This window comes from Muscardinus avellanarius (assembly GCF_963383645.1).
Source record: "Muscardinus avellanarius genome assembly, chromosome: 10".
Classification (NCBI taxonomy): domain Eukaryota; kingdom Metazoa; phylum Chordata; class Mammalia; order Rodentia; family Gliridae; genus Muscardinus; species Muscardinus avellanarius.
Genome location: NC_137796.1, coordinates 88779035 through 88796537, shown reverse-complemented (window position 1 = coordinate 88796537; position 17503 = coordinate 88779035). Strand labels below are relative to the sequence as shown.

The 17503-nt window shown below is 48.3% G+C and overlaps 1 protein-coding gene across 1 annotated transcript; it reads left to right on the top strand.

Moving 5' to 3' along the window:
- Positions 1-4197: 4197 nt before the first annotated feature.
- Positions 4198-16410, top strand: KAT8 (lysine acetyltransferase 8; the record flags this gene model as incomplete). The annotated part of the gene is made up of 11 exons (XM_080703350.1): positions 4198-4408; positions 6408-6482; positions 6559-6734; positions 10740-10793; positions 10885-11049; positions 11879-11968; positions 15175-15315; positions 15407-15500; positions 15579-15729; positions 15908-16062; positions 16346-16410. 11 exons carry the CDS (start codon positions 4198-4200, stop codon positions 16408-16410), a joined length of 1377 nt encoding a protein of 458 aa, XP_080559476.1.
- Between the last annotated feature and the right edge of the window lie 1093 nt (positions 16411-17503).

Genomic DNA, 17503 nt, shown 5'->3' with positions numbered 1-17503 from the left:
ACACACTTGCAGTCTTACCCAGGGTTGGACTGAGACTCAAGATTCTTGACTCATTGCCAAGATACTCTTTTTTCTTTTTTCTTTTTTTCTTTTTTTTTGTGGTGCTGGAAGTTGAACCCAGGCGCATTCTACCTCCAAGCTACACCCCCAGCCCCACTTTATTTATTTATTTATTTGTGTGTGTGTGTGTGTGATACTGGGGATGGAACCCAGGGGCTTTCTACCTCCGGGCTATACTCCCAGACCTATTTTATATTTTATTTGAAAACAGGGTCTAAGTTGCTGAGAGCCTCACTAAGCAGCTGAGGCTGGCTTTGAACCTGTGCGATCCTCCTGTCTCAGCCTCCCAAGCGTAGGGATTACAAGTGTGCGCCACCACGCCTGGCTTCCAACCCCTCTTTTTATTCTTTTATTTTGAAACAGGGTCTCACTAAGTTGTAGAAGGCCTCATTAAGTAGGTGAGGCTGGCCATGAACCTGTGATTCTCCCGACTCAGCCTCCCAAGTGCTGGGATTACAAGTGTGTGCCACCACGCCCAGCCCAAGATATTCTTCATTGTATCTACTGCTTGGTCCTTTCTTTAGAAAGACCTTATTCTGAGCTGGGCATGGTACCAAATGCCTATAGTCCCAGTTCTAGGAGGCTGAAACAGGAGGATTGCAGGTTGGACGCCAGTTTAAGCAATTTAGCAAGACTCTTAAATAAAAGGGCTGGGGGTATAGGCTTGGAGGTAGACTGCCCCGGTTCAATATCTATGAAAAAAAAAATTAAAAAAATAAAGCCTTATTCACCTGTCTCTTTTTCCAGTATTGGGGATTGAAGCCAGGGCACTCTACAGAGCTATATTCCAAACCATTTTTACTTGAGACAGGGCCTCTCTAAGTTGCCTAGGCTGGCCTCAAACATGTTGTTCTCTTGCCTTAGCTCCTGAGTTGTTGGCATACAGACATACACCACTATACTTGGCAAGAAAGGCCTTATTTTTTGGTACTGGGGGTTAAACTCAGAGGCATTCTACCTCTAAGCTACACCACCAGCCTATTTTATTTTATTGTGGCACTGGGATTAAACCCAGAATCATTCTACCTCTGAGCTATACCCATAGCCCTATCTTATTTTTTGTTTTGGAACAGATTCTTGCTAGGTTGCTGAGGCAGTCCTCAAACCTGTGATCCTCCTGTATCAGTCTCCCAAGTACTGGGATTACAGGCATGTGCCACCATGCCCAACTATTTTTTTTTTGTGTGTAGGTTCTGGTAATTGAACCCAGAAACAATCTACGTCTGAGCTACACCCCTAGCCCATTTATTTATTTATTTATTTATTTATTTATTTATTTATTTATTTATTTTAAGTACTGGGAATGGAACCCAGGGACATTCTATATCTGACCTATACCCCCAGCCCTATTTTTTATTCCTTATTTTGAAACTGGAGATTGAACTCAGGGGCACTGTATCTCCCAGCTACAGCTGGGATTACAGACATGTGCAACCACACCCAGCTCCTATTTTAGTTTTTATTTGGAAACAGTGTATCACTAAGTTGCTGAGGCTGGCTTTGAACCTGCCCAATCCTCCTGTCTCAGCCTCCCAAGTGCTGGGATTACAAGAGTGTGCCACCATGCCCGGCTTTATTTTGAAACACGGTCTCACTCAGTTGCAAAGGGCCTCCCTAAGTAGCTGAGGCTGTCCTTGAACTGTGATCCTCCTGTCTCAACCTCTCAAATGCTTGGATTACAAGCATGAGCCACCACGCCTGGCTCTATTTTATTTTTAAATTTTGAAACAGGGTCTCACTAAGTTGCTGGGGGCCTCACAAAGCTGCTAGTGCTGATTGCAAACCTGCAATCCTCACGTCTCAGCCTCCCAAGTACTGGAGTTATACAAATGTGCACCACCACCACGCCCTCTAGATCAATTATTATTATTTTTTTTTTTTGCGGGTCTGGGGATGGAACCCAGGGGCATTCTACCTCTGAGCTACACCCCCTGCCCTATTTTTTATTCTTTAATTTGAAACTGGGTCTCACTGAGTTGCAGAGGCCCTCACTAAGTAGCTGAGGCTATCTGCGAACCACGATCCTCCAGTCTCAGCCTTCCGAATGTTGGGATTATAAGCGTGTACCACCATGTCCGGTTAGATCAATTTTTTTTTTTTTTTGTGTGTGTGTGGTACTGAGGTTCCTGGAAGCCCTTCTACCTCCGGGCTACACTCCCAGACCTATTTTTTTATATTTTTATTTGGAAACAGGGTCTCTTAAGCCAGTGCGGCTGGCTTCAAACCTGCGTGATCCTCCTGTCTGCCTCCCAAGTGCGGGGATTACCACGCCCAGCTTAGATCAATTATTTATTTATTTATTTATTTATTTTTTGGTGGTACTGGGGGTGGAACCAAGAGGCTTTCTACCTCCGGGCTATCCTCCAAGACCTTTTTTATATTTTATTTGGAAACAGGGTCTCACTAAGTTGCTGAAAGCCTCACTAAGTAGCTGGCTTCGAACCTGTGCAATCCTCCTGTCTCAGCCTCCCAAGCGCGGGGATTACAAGCGTGCGCCACCACACCCGGTGTTAGATCAGTATTTTAAAAGGCCTTGATACTGAAAAAGCTAAGATGTGTCCATTTGTAGGGCTGCTGCTCCACTTTGAAGGAATACAGCCAACGCTGTCTCCCTGTGTGCTGAGCATCAGTGTTGCATTTGGAATTAGCACCCATCCTGAGCTGCCCAGCAGTGCAGGTTTAGTACCCTTGGTGAAGGATACCCATTCCTTTTATATCTTTTTTTTTTTTTTGCAATAATAGGGATTGAACATCCAAAGTACAACCCAACCCTATTGTTTCTATTTATTTATTAATTTATGTAGTGTGTGTGTGTGTGTGTGTGTGTGTGTGTGTGTGTGTGTTTGTAACTGTGGGTTGAACCCAGGGGCATTCTACCTCCTAGCTACCACCCTAGTCCTATTTTTATTATTTATTTTTATTTATTTATTTTATGGTACTGGGGGTGGAACCCAGGGGCTTTTCTACCTCTGGACTATACTCCCAGACCTATTTTATATTTTATTTGGAAACAGGGTCTCACTAAGTTGCTGAGAGCCTCATTAAGTAGCTGAGGCTGGCTTCGAACCTGTGTGATCCTCTTGTCCCAGCCTCCCAAATGCTGGGATTACAAGCGTGAACCACCATGCCTGGCTCACTAAATTGTGGAGGACCTCACTTTGTAGTTGAGAACACCCGCTACCACCTCTTTTCTCTCCCCTTCCTTCCTTCTTTCCTTCTTTTCTTTCTTTTTCGGTGGCACTGGGGATTGAACCATTGTATCTCTGGGTTACACCCCAGCCTTTTTTTTTTTTTTTAAATTTGGAAACAAATTCTTGCTACGTTGATGAGAGTCTCACTACTTGTTGAGACTGTCCTCGAACCTGAGGTCCTCCGGTCTCAGCCTCCCAAGTACTAGGATTACAAGCCTGCACCACCACACCCAGCTCCTTCACCAAGGATTTCAAGGTTGAAGAAACCACTTTTGTTCAGAGTGGAAAAAAGATATGGTTGAGGTCAAGAAAGGACAGGCATATCTAAAGATAGCGAATAAGTCACACTCGGAATATGGTTTTGGCCAGTTGGGGGAGGTGGCACACACTTGTAATCCCAGCATTCGGGAGGCTGAAATAGGAGGACCGCAGTTCTCAGACAGCCTCAGGTACTTAGGCCCTTTGCAACTCAGTGAGACCCTGTTTCAAAATAAAGAATAAAAAATAGGGCAGGGGTGTGGCTTGGTGGCCAAATGCCTCTGGGTTCCATCTCCAGACCCGCAAAAAGGAAAAAAATAAAAAAATAAAAATAGGACTGGGATTGTCGCTCAGAGGTAGAATGGCCCTGGGTTCCATCCCTAGTACCACAAAAATAAATAAATAATAAATAAATAAATAAATAAAATAGAAGCCAAGCGTGGTGGCTCATGATTGTAAGACCAGTACTTGAGAGGCTGAGAAGGGAGGATTGAAGTTCTCAGCCAGCCTCAGGATCTCAAGCCCATCTGTACAAGCCAACGTCCAATTAGCTGAGTTGGTCGTGAGAACCAATAGGCTTCTGCCACATCACAGACCCCGCCTTTAACTCTAGGCTCCGCCCCACGCACCGCTGACCGGAAACTAAAAGCTGCGCGGCGCAGGACTGCGGCGTCACTTCCGCCCCGCGATGGCGGCACAGGGAGCAGCAGCGGCCGTTGCGGCTGCAACTTCGGGGGTCGTCGGGGAGGGCGACCCCGGGCCGGGGGAGAATGCAGCTGTCGAGGGGACCGCCCCCTCCCCGGGCCGCGTCTCTCCGCCGACCCCAGCGCGCGGCGAGCCAGAAGTCACGGTGGAGATCGGAGAAACGTACCTGTGCCGGCGGCCAGATAGCACCTGGCGTGAGGGCGGGGCCTGGGGGCGGGGCTGCGGGCGGGAGGGGCCTGAGCGTGTCCTCGGGTCGGCTGCGAGCTAGGGGCGGGGTGTCGTGGGGGCGGGGCTTGAAGTAGGAACGCCCACTTGCGCGCCCAGAGAATCTAGCCCGCTAGTGGCAGGCTGTCATCCTTGTGTTATGCGGGGCGCTGCCTGCAGAGCCACCAAAAAGGTGATCACTAAATTCTTAGTGTGTCCGAAACTCCCATTCTACTTTTTTGCCCGGTGTTAGGCTTCTTCTTCTTTTTTTTTTTTTTTTGCTAACCTTGACTCCTCACTAGTCTCTTGTCTCTGCATCGTTCCCTTCCAGTGTCATTTACAGCAGCATCAAAGGGGACCTTCCAGGACACAAAAACAGGCTTCCTCTTTCATTGTGTCTCCCTCATTTTCAAAATAAACCCCAAACTCCTTAGAGTGGTATTTATTTCTGTGACCTCTCCTTTTTCTAGTTACCCCTAGCAAAGGTTCTTGCCAGACCAGAACAGGTTGTGCCCTCCGAAGGACCTTTTACCACCGATGCCCTCTGCTTAGAACGTCTTGTCTTCCTTTCTCTGGTTCACCTGGCTAGCTGTTACTCATTCTTTTAGCTTTGTGTCCTGTGATGCCATTTGTGACTCCCTTCAGGCAAAGTGAGTTGTTCCCTTCTGTATCTTCCTGCAACATTTTTTTTCATACCATAGCCATGGGATATGTAAAATGTTCTAATTTTCTGTCTTTGTTTTCCCTGTCACATTTTTAGAGGCCAAGGTCTCTTGATTTTCTGTTGTCTCCTTAGTATCTGGCAACAACACAGTGTAGGGCCAGACACACAGTGTTTGACTTAGTCATTGCATGATGTATTAGCTATATAGGACACTACTAAACATTTTGGAGGTTCTGAGACAGGAGGTTCAAAGTCAGACTTGGCAACTTAGGGAGACCTTGTTTCTTTTTTCTTCTTTCCTTTCTTCCTTTCTTTCTTTCTTTTTTGGGGGGGTACTGAGGTGGAACCCAGGTACTTTCTACCTCTGGGTTATACTCTTTGACATATTTTATGTTTTATTTGGAAACAGGTCTTAGTAAGTTGTTAAGAACCTCACTAAATAGCTGAGGCTGGCGTCAAACTTGCATGATCCTCCCATGTCAGCCTCCCAAGTATTCGGGAGACCCTGTTTCAAAATAAAAAAAATAAAATGGGCCTGGTCTGTAGCTTGGAGGTAGGATGCCCCTGGCATTAGTGCCCAGTACTAAATGAAACAGACAACAAGAACAACAAAAAACTTGCTTTTTGAAGGCACTAACTCACTGTGTGAGATGGGTACAATTTTCCAGAAGAAGAAACTGAGGCTCAGTAAGTCAAAATAACTTGCTCAGGTATATATAACCAGGAAATGGGGAGCATGAGTTATATTTCTTAATCCAGTATCAGCACTCATGTCCACCCAAAAAAAGAATGACTGTGTATATATAGTAAAGTGAGCACTGGGTTTAGAATAAGACTTTAACTTGATTATTACCTTATCAGTTGATACTCAGTTAAGTATTAGTTATTATCCCTTTTCAAAACTATGACCCTGGGTAGGCCTTGTTTTTGGTTTTGTTTTAGTCCTCATTTGTAAAATAGGAATAACAGCCCTAACCTGGCCCTTCTCACAGGGTTGTGACAGGGGCTAAGTGCAGATATAGAAGCTTGATGTGGTGGTCCACAGGTTTATGGTCAGCCTCAGCAACTTAGCGAGTCCCTCCACAATTTACTGAGACCCTGTTTCAAAATAAAATAGGACTGGAGTGTAGCTCAGAATGCCCCTGGGTTCAATCCCCAGTACCACACACACACACACACACACACACACACACACAAAGTGAAAAAGGTAGATGTGGACTGGTGAATCTGGAAACTGCTAAAATTCTTAAACTGCCCATCAGTGTCTTGGATCCCTCCTCTTGGAGCCCTTCTTTTCTGGTGATCCTAGCCACTTTCCTTCACAGATTCTGCAGAAGTGATCCAGTCTCGAGTGAACGACCAGGAGGGCCGAGAGGAATTCTACGTACACTATGTGGGCTGTGAGTGCTCTAGGGCCCCGGGGCCTGGGTGGGGAAGAGGGTGGCAGGGCAGTACTCTCACAGCCCATCCTAACAGTTAACAGGCGACTAGACGAATGGGTAGACAAAAACCGGCTGGCGCTGACCAAGACAGTGAAGGATGCTGTGCAGAAGAACTCAGAAAAGTACCTGAGTGAGCTGGCTGAGCAGCCTGAGCGCAAGATCACTCGCAACCAGAAGCGCAAGCATGATGAGATCAACCACGTGCAGAAGGTCCGGGCCCTCCCCTCCCCGGGGCTCAGGAGGCCAGCTGCCTCTGCCAACCCTTTGGCGTCTTAAGCCCCAGTGCCAAAACCACAGCAACTCCTATTTCTTAAGCTCTTATAGTTGGCGTGTCAGGGACTTTACCTATCTCATTTATTCTTCATAGGTAAGAAAATAGGCTCAACGAGGGAAAGGGCTCAGCCACAGTCTGTCAGCAAAGAAACATTACATTTGGGTCTGCCATTCAGACTTCCTGCTCCAGGAGCCTCTGTTGTCTTCTAATAGCTGTGTCACAGTAGACAAAATGACTTGAGGTCCAAAGGGAAGGAAGAGAATGAATCATATTGGGCACATGGCTATTGCCAAGCACCCTGCTGAATACACATAAGCTCATCAAATCCTCCCTAACAATTCAACACCACAGGGATAATTATTTCTTTTTGTAGATGAGGAAGCAGGCTCAGAGAGGTTAAGTAACATGCCCAAGGTCACACAGCTAGTAAAAGGGTGGGCTGGAATTAGAATAATTATGCCAAACATTATTGGTCTGTGAGCCAAGGTATTAGGCCAAATATTTTAGTATATGATCTCACTGATGTTTCACAGGAACCTTGTGAGGTAAGCATTATTATTATCCCCGGTTTACAGAAGAGAGACAAATAGGCTTAGAATCCTAGTCAGGGATTAGGCCTGTCAACTAGATTGTCCTACTTCAGAGCCTGAAGACAACGGGCCCTCAACCATTTGTCTCCAAAACCTGGGCTTTGCTGGTTTGGTGGTACAAACCTGTAATTTCAGTACTTGGGAGTCTTAGACATGAGGATTGTAGGGTTAAGGTCAGCCTCAGCCTGTTTCAAAAGATCCTGTTTCAAAAAAAGAAAAAAATATCAGAGTGAGCCATGTGCAGTGGCACATGCCTGTAATCCAAGTTACTTTGGAATCTGAGGAAGAAAGATTCCAAGTGTGAGGCCAACCTTGGTAATTTATCGAGACCCTGTGTCAGAATTTAAAAAGGGCTGGGTATGTAACTCAGTGGTAGAGGACCCCTGAGTTAAATCCCCAGTACCTCAAAACAAAAACAAAAACAAAAAACCAGAGTGCATTGTACTTTATAAAGGGTAAGTATTGTTTTGAAAAGGTTTTATTTCACATACGTATGTATGTCTATATTTACACAAACATGTCGACTAGTTTACAGTGCCAACTACACTTACGACTGTGGATGTGATCAAATTTGCAATGCCCTAGTCTAGAAAGATCATTCCAGGTCTAAGATAGGACTGTCCAGTTGAATTCCTGTTATAGTGGGAATGTTTTGTAGTTGTGCTATCCAGTACGGTAACCACTACAGCTACATGTGGCTATTGACCATTAGAAATATGTCCAATATATCTAAGAATTAAAATTTTTTCTCAGTGCCAGTAATAAAACACAGGGTCTTGCAAACGCTAGATAAATCTGTGCTCTGCCACTGAGCCACATCCCAGTCCTTTGTATTTGGAGACAGGGTCTCACTGAGTTGCCCAAGCTGGCCTTGAACTTAGAATCCTCCTTCCTCAGCCTCCCAAGCACTGGCTCTCACATCTTAATAATTATAATGAATTTAAATTTAAAAGGCCACGTGTGACTAGTGGCTATTTTATTGGACAGCACATGTTTAAGATGTGCTGTTAGTTCCCTGGCTAATTTGAACTGAACTAAGATGTACCTCTAAACTGGCAATCAGGAGGGTAGGTGATAATGAGCCAAGCTATGTTGATAAAAGTAGGTAATAAAACATGATCATCAAGGCAGACACAGTGGCACGTGCCTGTAATCGCAGCAACTCAGGAAGCTGAGACAGAGATCACTAATTCAAGGCTAGCCTTGGCAACTTAGCAAGACCCTGTCTCAAAAATAAATGGAAAGGGGCAGAATGTAACTCAGAGGGAGAGTGCCCCAGGGTTTAGTGCCTAAAACTTTTTTTTTCTTTTTTTTTTTTCCTTTTTGCGGGTCTGGGGGTGGAACCCAGGGGCATTCAACCTCTGAGCTACACCCCCTGCCCTGTTTTTTATTCTTTATTTTGAAACCGGGTCTCATTGAGTTGCAGAGGGCCTCACTAAGTAGCTGAGGCTGTCCGCAAACTGCGATCCTCCTGTCTCAGCCTCCCGAATGCTGGGATTACAAGTGTGCGCCACCATACCCGGCAGCCTAAAAGTTTTATGGAGAAAAAAAATGTGAGTTAACAATCAACAAGGTTCTTCAGACCCTAATTAATGTTTAATTCTAAATAAATTGCAGCATTCAAGAAAAATAGTGTTTTGTAGTTATTTAATGCATTTCCAGAAGAGGATCATCTTCATGAGAGTTGGGAAATTTGAAGGAAACAAGGAAAATCTTCATTCTTGCAGGGTCAGGCTCAAAATTGGACAGACCCTGGGGTTTGTGCCCAACTCTGCTGAGTACCAGTTCTGTGACCTTGGGCCAGTGAACTTGCCTCTTGGTGCCTCAGTTTCCTCTTTTGTATATTGGGGATAATAAGTACTCTTGTTTCAGATCCTCATTGTGAGGATTAAACAAAATGTCTATGAGGATACTTAACACTTGAATAAGCAGCAGCTAGCTGGTCCCCAAGGGCAGGTGACCTCACCTCTCCCTGCCTATTTACTACTCTATAAAATTGCATTAAGAATGTCCTATCAAAGGGCGGATTGAGGCCATACAGGCAAAGTGCTTTGTGGAGAAGTGTTCTGGGTAAAACGCTGGCTACTTTCTCAACTATAGGGCAAGTTTACTCTGGTATATGCCATGGGCCATAGGCCTTTGTGGGTCTCCATTGTCAACTCAGCTGGAGTCTGGCCTAGGGACAAAATGTGTGTGTGTGTGTGTGTGTGTGTGTGTGTGTGTGTGTGTGACATGACTAAAAGTAGAAACTTAGCCTTTGCTTTCTGAAGTCTTGGAAAATAGGAGAAACAAGGTGGGAATAGTTGGAGGGCCTTGGGTTGACTACTTCTGACTTGGGGTGGGTTCTAGATGGGGATAAAAACTTCCTGGAGGGGTGAGAAGGATGTTGGGCCTTGACGTACAGAAGAGCAAAATAAGAAACAATTACACATGATTGATGGCTCATGAAGCTCTATCAAGGACTTACCTGACTCATGCTCTGTGCCAGGTTGAGTAAGCCTGAGGGCTGGGAAAAGTGGGGGGTTAATAGCTATGGAGTTGAGGTGCTGAAATGAAGCAAGGAATCTAAGGAGACCCAGTCAGTTGTCTAGATCTGAAATGGTGGCAGTGACTGGAGAGGACAGAGAGGGACCAGTCCCAGAGATGTTGAGGAAGTAGAGTTGACATCCACTCCTTTAGGGCTCGGCCACTAATTGGATGCCAGGCTTAGGGAGAGGGAGGACTCACAAGATCAGGCCCAGTTATTGGTTTGGGGCAGTTGGGCCAAGGCTGATGCTCCCAGTGAGAAGGGCATCCAAGAGGAGGAACATGGTTGCAGAAAGGAACTCAAGGTCCTTTCTAGACATATTGTGTCTGATGTTCCTACGGGAAGGACTGTGGAAACTGTCCCCTGGGTAGGCAGCTACTTGGGTCTGGTATTCAAGAGGTCCAATCGAGAGGGAGTCAGCAACAGTTCTTTCTTACTCTGGACTTGGAAGGTGAGATCCATTATTTCAACTGAGTCACAACTTCCGCAGAGCTGGGTTGCCCCGTTCCATGACCGAAGCTCTTAACTACCCAAGGTCTGGAACCAAGCCTCCTGATCCTGGCTTCGCTCTTCTGGCAAAAGGTCCAAACTCAGGATCAGGGTTATCTGGGATGTATGGATTGGTGGGCAAATGGGAAAGGAGGTGCTTAGACCAGCTGGCTTCAGAACCAAGTAAAACAAATCCATTATTTGGGTGGTTAATATTGTCATTTAAGAGTGAGATCTGGAAGACGATGGGCAAGTGCTGTGTGTTCTGGGGCAGGGGAGGGACAGCATGACCACCACTTCTTTTCATCTCTGTCCACTTCTTTTTTCTCGTCCAGACTTACGCAGAGATGGACCCCACAACGGCAGCCTTAGAGAAGGAGCATGAGGCGGTAAGCAGGGTCAGGGGCCTGCTGCGGGCACTGCCTCCCCTCCTTCCTGGACCAAGCCATCTGCCGCCCCTCACTCCCACCCTGTCTACAGATCACCAAGGTGAAGTATGTGGACAAGATCCACATTGGAAACTATGAAATTGATGCCTGGTACTTCTCCCCGTTCCCAGAAGACTATGGAAAACAGCCCAAGCTCTGGCTCTGCGAGTACTGCCTCAAGTACATGAAATATGAGAAGAGCTACCGCTTCCACTTGGTGAGGCCAGGCTGGGCTGGACACAGGCAGGCAGGTCCTGGGGCTGAGGGCAGCTGAGCCAGCAGCACCAGGAGAGACAGGCAGGCCCAGAGGAGTGAAGTTTGGGGGAGGGGGCTGCCCAAGGGTCAGGGGACCTGGAAGCCAGGCTTTGCCATTGCTGGCAGAATGATGTTGGCCAACTCATAGTGTCTCTGTGAGACTCAGTCTCCTGTGGAATAGGGGCAGGGCTGGGGGTGTGGCTCAGTGCTAGAGCTCTTGCCCAGCATGCACGAGGGGGAGGAGGAAGAAAAGAAAAATTGTGAGAATAGGGACAGTCATCTTGCATTCCTTGCCCTTTATTGTATGTTTACCAAGACCCGCCCAGTGCTGGGCTCCTCAGTGCAGAGGAGGAAACAAAGAGCCCCTGAGCAGTGGACCTCAAGGTGTGGACAGGAGGGGAGAACTTGTGTGCAGAGCTGGCCAGGAACTGGGTGCTCCCACCACCAACACAGTAGAGCAGTTCCCAGAGCATAGGATCTGAGGCGAGTATATATGGCTTAGGAAGACTCCTGCCTTGGATGAGCACCCTCTAGAACCAGGCCAGCATAGACTGCAAAGCACATGGCTGTGCGTGAGACTGACTGAGGCGCTGGCCTCCCTGAGCCGTGGTAGCTTCATCTGTAAAGTAGACCTGCTTCCTAAGGCTTCTGGGAGGGTTGATGGAGGTAAGGTGTTGAGTGGAGGGATGCTAATGGGCAGCAGAGAGGCAGAGATGCACTCCAGGTCTCACAGTGCTTGGTGGGAGGCCCCTAACAGCCCTCGAGCCATGTTCCTTCCCCTCCACCCCCAGGGCCAGTGTCAGTGGCGGCAGCCCCCAGGGAAGGAGATCTATCGCAAGAGCAACATCTCTGTGTACGAAGTAGATGGCAAAGACCATAAGGTGAGCTGGCGGCCCAGGGACAGTGGGGAAGTGCAGGCAGCTGTGGGCTCCTGCTGGATGGTCCTTGAGGCCCCACAGGGCAGGGCAGCCTTGGGGTGTGCCCACTGGAGAAAGGCCTGCGCAGTCCACTTGGCCTGTGGATGGTGCGGAGCAAACACGTGATGTTGTGGTGACAGCCTTTCTGTCCCTGAGGACTTCCCTTCTGAAGGGGGTGGTTCAAGTTGGAGTAGTTCTGGAGCCCAGTGTGGAGATTATCTCGCCTGGGGCCGCTCTTGGAAGGCTTTCTCTTTTGCTCTGAAGGAAGGGTGTTTGTTTTTGCCTGGGAGGGACCAGCTTTGTGTGAAATTTCCTGCTTGAGATGAGAGCTCTGTGGCCAGTGTTGGCTGAGTTCCTTGTTCCTGGCAGATTGACTTCAGCGGGGCAGGGAGGGGCTTTCGCAGCCTGCTCTGCCATTGGTGAGACTTTGGTCTTTGCTCAGTCTGGAAGGTCTCTCCGCGTGTCCCGGGCTCCCTTGCACGGGCAGTGTAGCGTGAGAAAAGGAGGGCAGGCTTCTGAGTGGCTCGTGGCTTCAAGTCACCCTGTCACTTCTTGGTTGACCTTAGACAAGTTACTTAACTTTGTTTTGTTCCTCTTTCCTCATCCATAAGACAGTAGTCATGATTATTTACCTACTCTGCTTGTTGGTGGAACAAATGAGACCGTAAACATTAAGTATGTATGCAGCACATCTAGGCAGTGCTTGATAAACATGGCCCTTTTTTATTACTGGTGATCTGCTGGGGAGTACCCACTCTGAGCCTGGCCCTCACCTGCTGCTCTTCCTTCCTAAACCTGAATGGTGGAATAGCAGAAAGGGCGTGGCGGGACATACCTGTAATCCCAGTACTTGGGAGGATTGCAGGTTCAAGGACAGCCTCAGAAAGTAGTGAGACTGCAGGGTGTGGTGGCCCACTCTTGTAATCCCAGCATTCTGGAGGCTGAGACTTAGTGAGGCCCTCTGTAACTTAGTGAGATCCTGTTTCAAAATAAAGAATAAAAAATAGGGCAGGATATATAGCTCGGAGGTCGAATACCCCTGGGCTCCATCCCCAGACCCGCCAAAAAAAAAAGGTAGTGAGACTTCAGCCACCTAGTGAGACCTTGTTTCAAAACTGAAAAACAAATAGGCTTGGGGGTGTAGCTCAGAGGTAGAATGTCTCTGGGTTTGACCCCCAGTACCACACATACACAAAAAGAAAGGGCTCCCATTGGGGAACTTTCCAGCTCCCCCTCTGCCAGGTTCGAGGCCTCAAGCAAATGCTTCCCTTCTCAGAGCTTCCCTTTCCTCTGAAGACTAATGGGGCTAGCAGTGCTGGGCTCACACAGTTATTAGGTCAAATGAAACAGTAGCTTCATTCAGGAAAGGGGCATCCTAAACCAGAGAGCCCCTTAGTCTATGCTGTTTAAGCCACCTGCAGGGACCCTTGTCCCTCCTGCTGCTGGCCCGGGCGGGTCTCTGAGTCTGCAGCAAGGACACTGGCGAGGCTCAGCAGAAGAGTGGCAGTGGACAGGCAGAGCGCAGGCTTCGTGCTCTGGCTCCAGGCTCTTCCAGCCAGCAGTGACCAGCTTCATGTTTAGCCCGTGCTCGGGTCCAGCTGTGAACAAGACAGAGCGCACATACCAGGTGGATTCCTGCCTTGGCGCTCACCAGCCACAGAACCTTGGGCAAGCCACTCAACCTCAGTGAGCCTCAGTTTCCTGTTCTGAGACATAAGTTAATGTCTGTAAAGATTGAGCCAGATTATGCATGTAAAACACAGGGCCTATATTTAGCACTTAAAAATGGTAGCTGTGATTAATCCAGCTGTGCTATTATCTTGTTGAGTGCTAATGAGTCTGATTTTTAGCTTCCTTGGCTATCAGAAATTGTTTAAGACTCCTTCCAAAGCCGGGCATGGTGGCACACACTTGTAATCCCAGCATTCGGGAGGCTGAGACCAGAGGATCGCAGTTTGCGGACAGCCTCGGCTACTTAGTGAGGCCCTCTGCAACTCAGTGAGACCCAGTTTCAAAATAAAGAATAAAAAATAGGGCAGGGGATGTAGCTCGGAGGTTGAATGCCCCTGGGTTCCATCCCCAGACCCGCAAAAAAAAAAAAAAAAAAAAAAAGACTCCTTCCATCTGGGCATGGTGGCACACACATGTAATGCAGTGCTTGGGAGGCTGAGACAGGAAGATCGCAGGTTTGAGGACAGCCTCAGCAACATAGTGAGACCCTGTTTCAAAATAAATAGAACCGGGTATGGTGACACACATTTGTAATCCCAGTTCTGGGGAGACTGAAATGGGAGGATTGCAGGTTCACAGTCAGCTTCAGCTTAGTGAGGCCCTTCGCAACTTAATGAGACCCTGTTTCAAAATAAAGAATAAAAAACAGGGCTTGGGGTGTAGCTTGGAGGTAGAATGCCCCTGGGTTCAATCCTCATTACCGCAAATAAATAAGTAAATAAAATAGGACTGGGAGTATAGCTCAGAAATAGAATACCCCTGGGTTTACTCCTCAGTGCCACACACACACACAAAGAAGCTGGGTGTGGTGATGCACACCTGTAATCCCAGTACTTGGGAGGCTGAGACAGGAAGATGGCAAGTTTGAAGCCAGCCGTAGCAATTTAGTAAGGCTGTCAGCAAGACCTTGTTTCAAAATTTTAAAATAATTTTTTAAAAATATGGCTGGGGGTGTAGAATAGTCCCACAAAATAAAATAAAATAAAAATTTAAATAGGCGTGAGTATAGCTCAGAGGTAGAATGCCTTTGGGTTCAATCCCGAGTACCACAAGAAAGAAAAAAAAACAACGAAGAAAGCTTCCTTCCACTTCTAAATGTTACTTTTCCAGTGAGGAACCCACTTCTCACTGGCTGCTCTTTGGCTTTTTTTCTTTTTCTCTATAGTATTTAGGGTTCAAAACTAGAACTTTGCACATGATAGTCAAGCACTCTACCGCTTTATATTTTTCGAGACAGTCTTGTTCATTTGCCCAGGTTGGCCTTGAACTTGCAATCCTCCTGCCTCGGCCTCCTGCGTATGAGATTACAAATATGTGCCATGTACCTCCTCTTTGGAGCCTGGCACTTGCAGAGCCAGGGTGGTGGGTTGCTCATGCCCATGCTGAATAGGGGCATCATACTTGCTCACGGAGTCTGTTTCCACTGTCCCTTCTCTCAGATTTATTGTCAGAACCTGTGTCTACTGGCCAAGCTTTTCCTGGACCACAAGACATTGTACTTCGACGTGGAGCCGTTCGTCTTTTACATTTTGACTGAGGTGGACAGGCAAGGGGCCCACATCGTGGGCTACTTCTCTAAGGTACCAGATCAGGAAGCCCAGGTTGGGGAAGGGTGGGAGGTAGGAACTGGACTGAGCCTCCTCAGAGGTCTTGAGCACCAGCCCCCTGCAGGAGAAGGAGTCTCCAGATGGAAACAACGTGGCCTGCATCCTGACCCTGCCCCCCTATCAGCGCCGTGGCTACGGGAAGTTTCTCATCGCTTTCAGTGAGTGGCACCCTCCCTGTGGGCACAGGAGAGGTGGTCAGGGGGGCAGATCCTCAGGATCCTTTTCCTCACTGCCAGGTTACGAGCTGTCCAAGCTGGAGAGCACGGTAGGCTCCCCTGAGAAGCCGCTGTCTGACCTGGGCAAACTCAGCTACCGCAGTTATTGGTCGTGGGTCCTGCTGGAGATCCTGCGAGACTTCCGGGGCACACTGTCCATCAAGGACCTCAGGTGAGGACCATGGTCCCTGGCCACATGTAGGGCATGCTGTCCCATCGAGCACCTTGTGAAGAGGCATACTGGAACCCTCAGGGGAAGCCACGATTCTGTCTCTTTGCCCCTCTTGCTGTCCAGCTGGACCTCTCGAGAGAGACCTGTCTCCAACATCTGCTCTAATCCCCTTCTGCAGCCAGATGACCAGCATCACCCAGAACGACATCATTAGCACCCTCCAGTCTCTCAACATGGTCAAGTATTGGAAGGGCCAGCACGTGATCTGTGTCACACCCAAGCTGGTAGAGGAACACCTCAAAAGTGCCCAGTATAAGAAGCCGCCCATCACAGGTGGGTGGGGGCTGCTGCTTGTGTGGTGTGTAGGGGGAGATGGTATAAGGACTGCGAGGAGCCAGGGCCTCTCTTTTGCTGTCATATGATCCCAAACCAGTCAGACCAGTTCCCAGGCCTGGGGCCTGGGGCGCGCTACTCATTCCTGGGCTTCCCTACCCCCTCCTCAGGACTCTGGCTGCCCTTTTGTTCCCATCCGGGGGAGGTGAAACCTGGCCTGGGCCCAGAGCAGGTGCAGCTCTGTGTGCGCAGGCCCCGCCTCTCATGCCTCTTCTCCCCACAGTGGACTCTGTCTGCCTCAAATGGGCTCCCCCCAAGCACAAGCAAGTCAAGCTCTCCAAGAAGTGAGTGGCCTGTGCCCTGCTGCTGGACCTGTGTCTCCTCGCCCCTCACCTGTAAATATGTACAGACCCGTTTTGTCATTTTTTAATAAAGTCAGTTCTGCTGGTGGCTCTGGACTTTGGAGGTGGGAGGGAGAAGCCAGGAGCCAGCATTCTTCATTTCACTTCACACACAGCCAGTTATGCTCAAAACATTTTACTCCTTCTTTCATTCCCAACCACGATCCCCAAGCCCGGTCCAGAGGGGGCTCAGTCCTCTGGAGTCCAGGAGTCAGGGCTCAAGGGGTTTAGTTGACAACGGGGCAAGACTGGGGCCTTTCCTATCTCAAAGGCAAGCCCGGAAAGGAAGAGGGCAAAGTGGTGGGCTCATCAGGCAGGGCAGGTGGGCACTGGAGCTGCCCGTTGGCAGCAGCCAGCCGAGCAGCTCCCTCCTAACAGGTGGGAGACAGGGCTCCTTTTCATAGTGCTCTAGAAGCTCCACAGGAGCCCCACCACCAAGCTGTGGGCAGCAGGTGACAGTGGCCAAAGGGGCTTTTTTTGTGTGTATGTGGTATTGGGGATGAACCCACGGGTGTTCTACCTCTAAGCTACACCCCCAGCCCTCTTTATTTTTTGTTTTGAAACAAGGTCTTGCTATATTGCTGAGAGTCTCACTAAGTTACTGAGGCTGTCCTTGAACTTGTGATCCTCCTTTCTCAACCTCCCAAGTACTTAGATTACAGGCATGGCATGTACCACTACCCACAGCTGGTCAGAGTTTGGTTTGTGTGTGTTTGTGTGTGGTATGGTACTGGGTACTGGGAATTGAACCCCAGGGGCATTCTACCTCCGAGCTTCACCCCCATCCCTATTTTATTTTTATTTTGAAATAGGGTCTTGCTAGGCTGATGAGAGTCTCACTGCTTGCTGAAGCTGTCCTCAAATCCGCGATCCTCCTGTCCCAGTCTCCCAAGAACTGGGGTTACAGGCATGTGCCACCATCTCAGGTGGACAGAGGTTTTGGCCACAGGCTGTAAAACTCTTGACCCTGGTTTACAGTCCCAAAATGCAAATCCAGAAAAATGGGTTCAAAGATTAGGATGGTACCTGGGCCTCCCAGA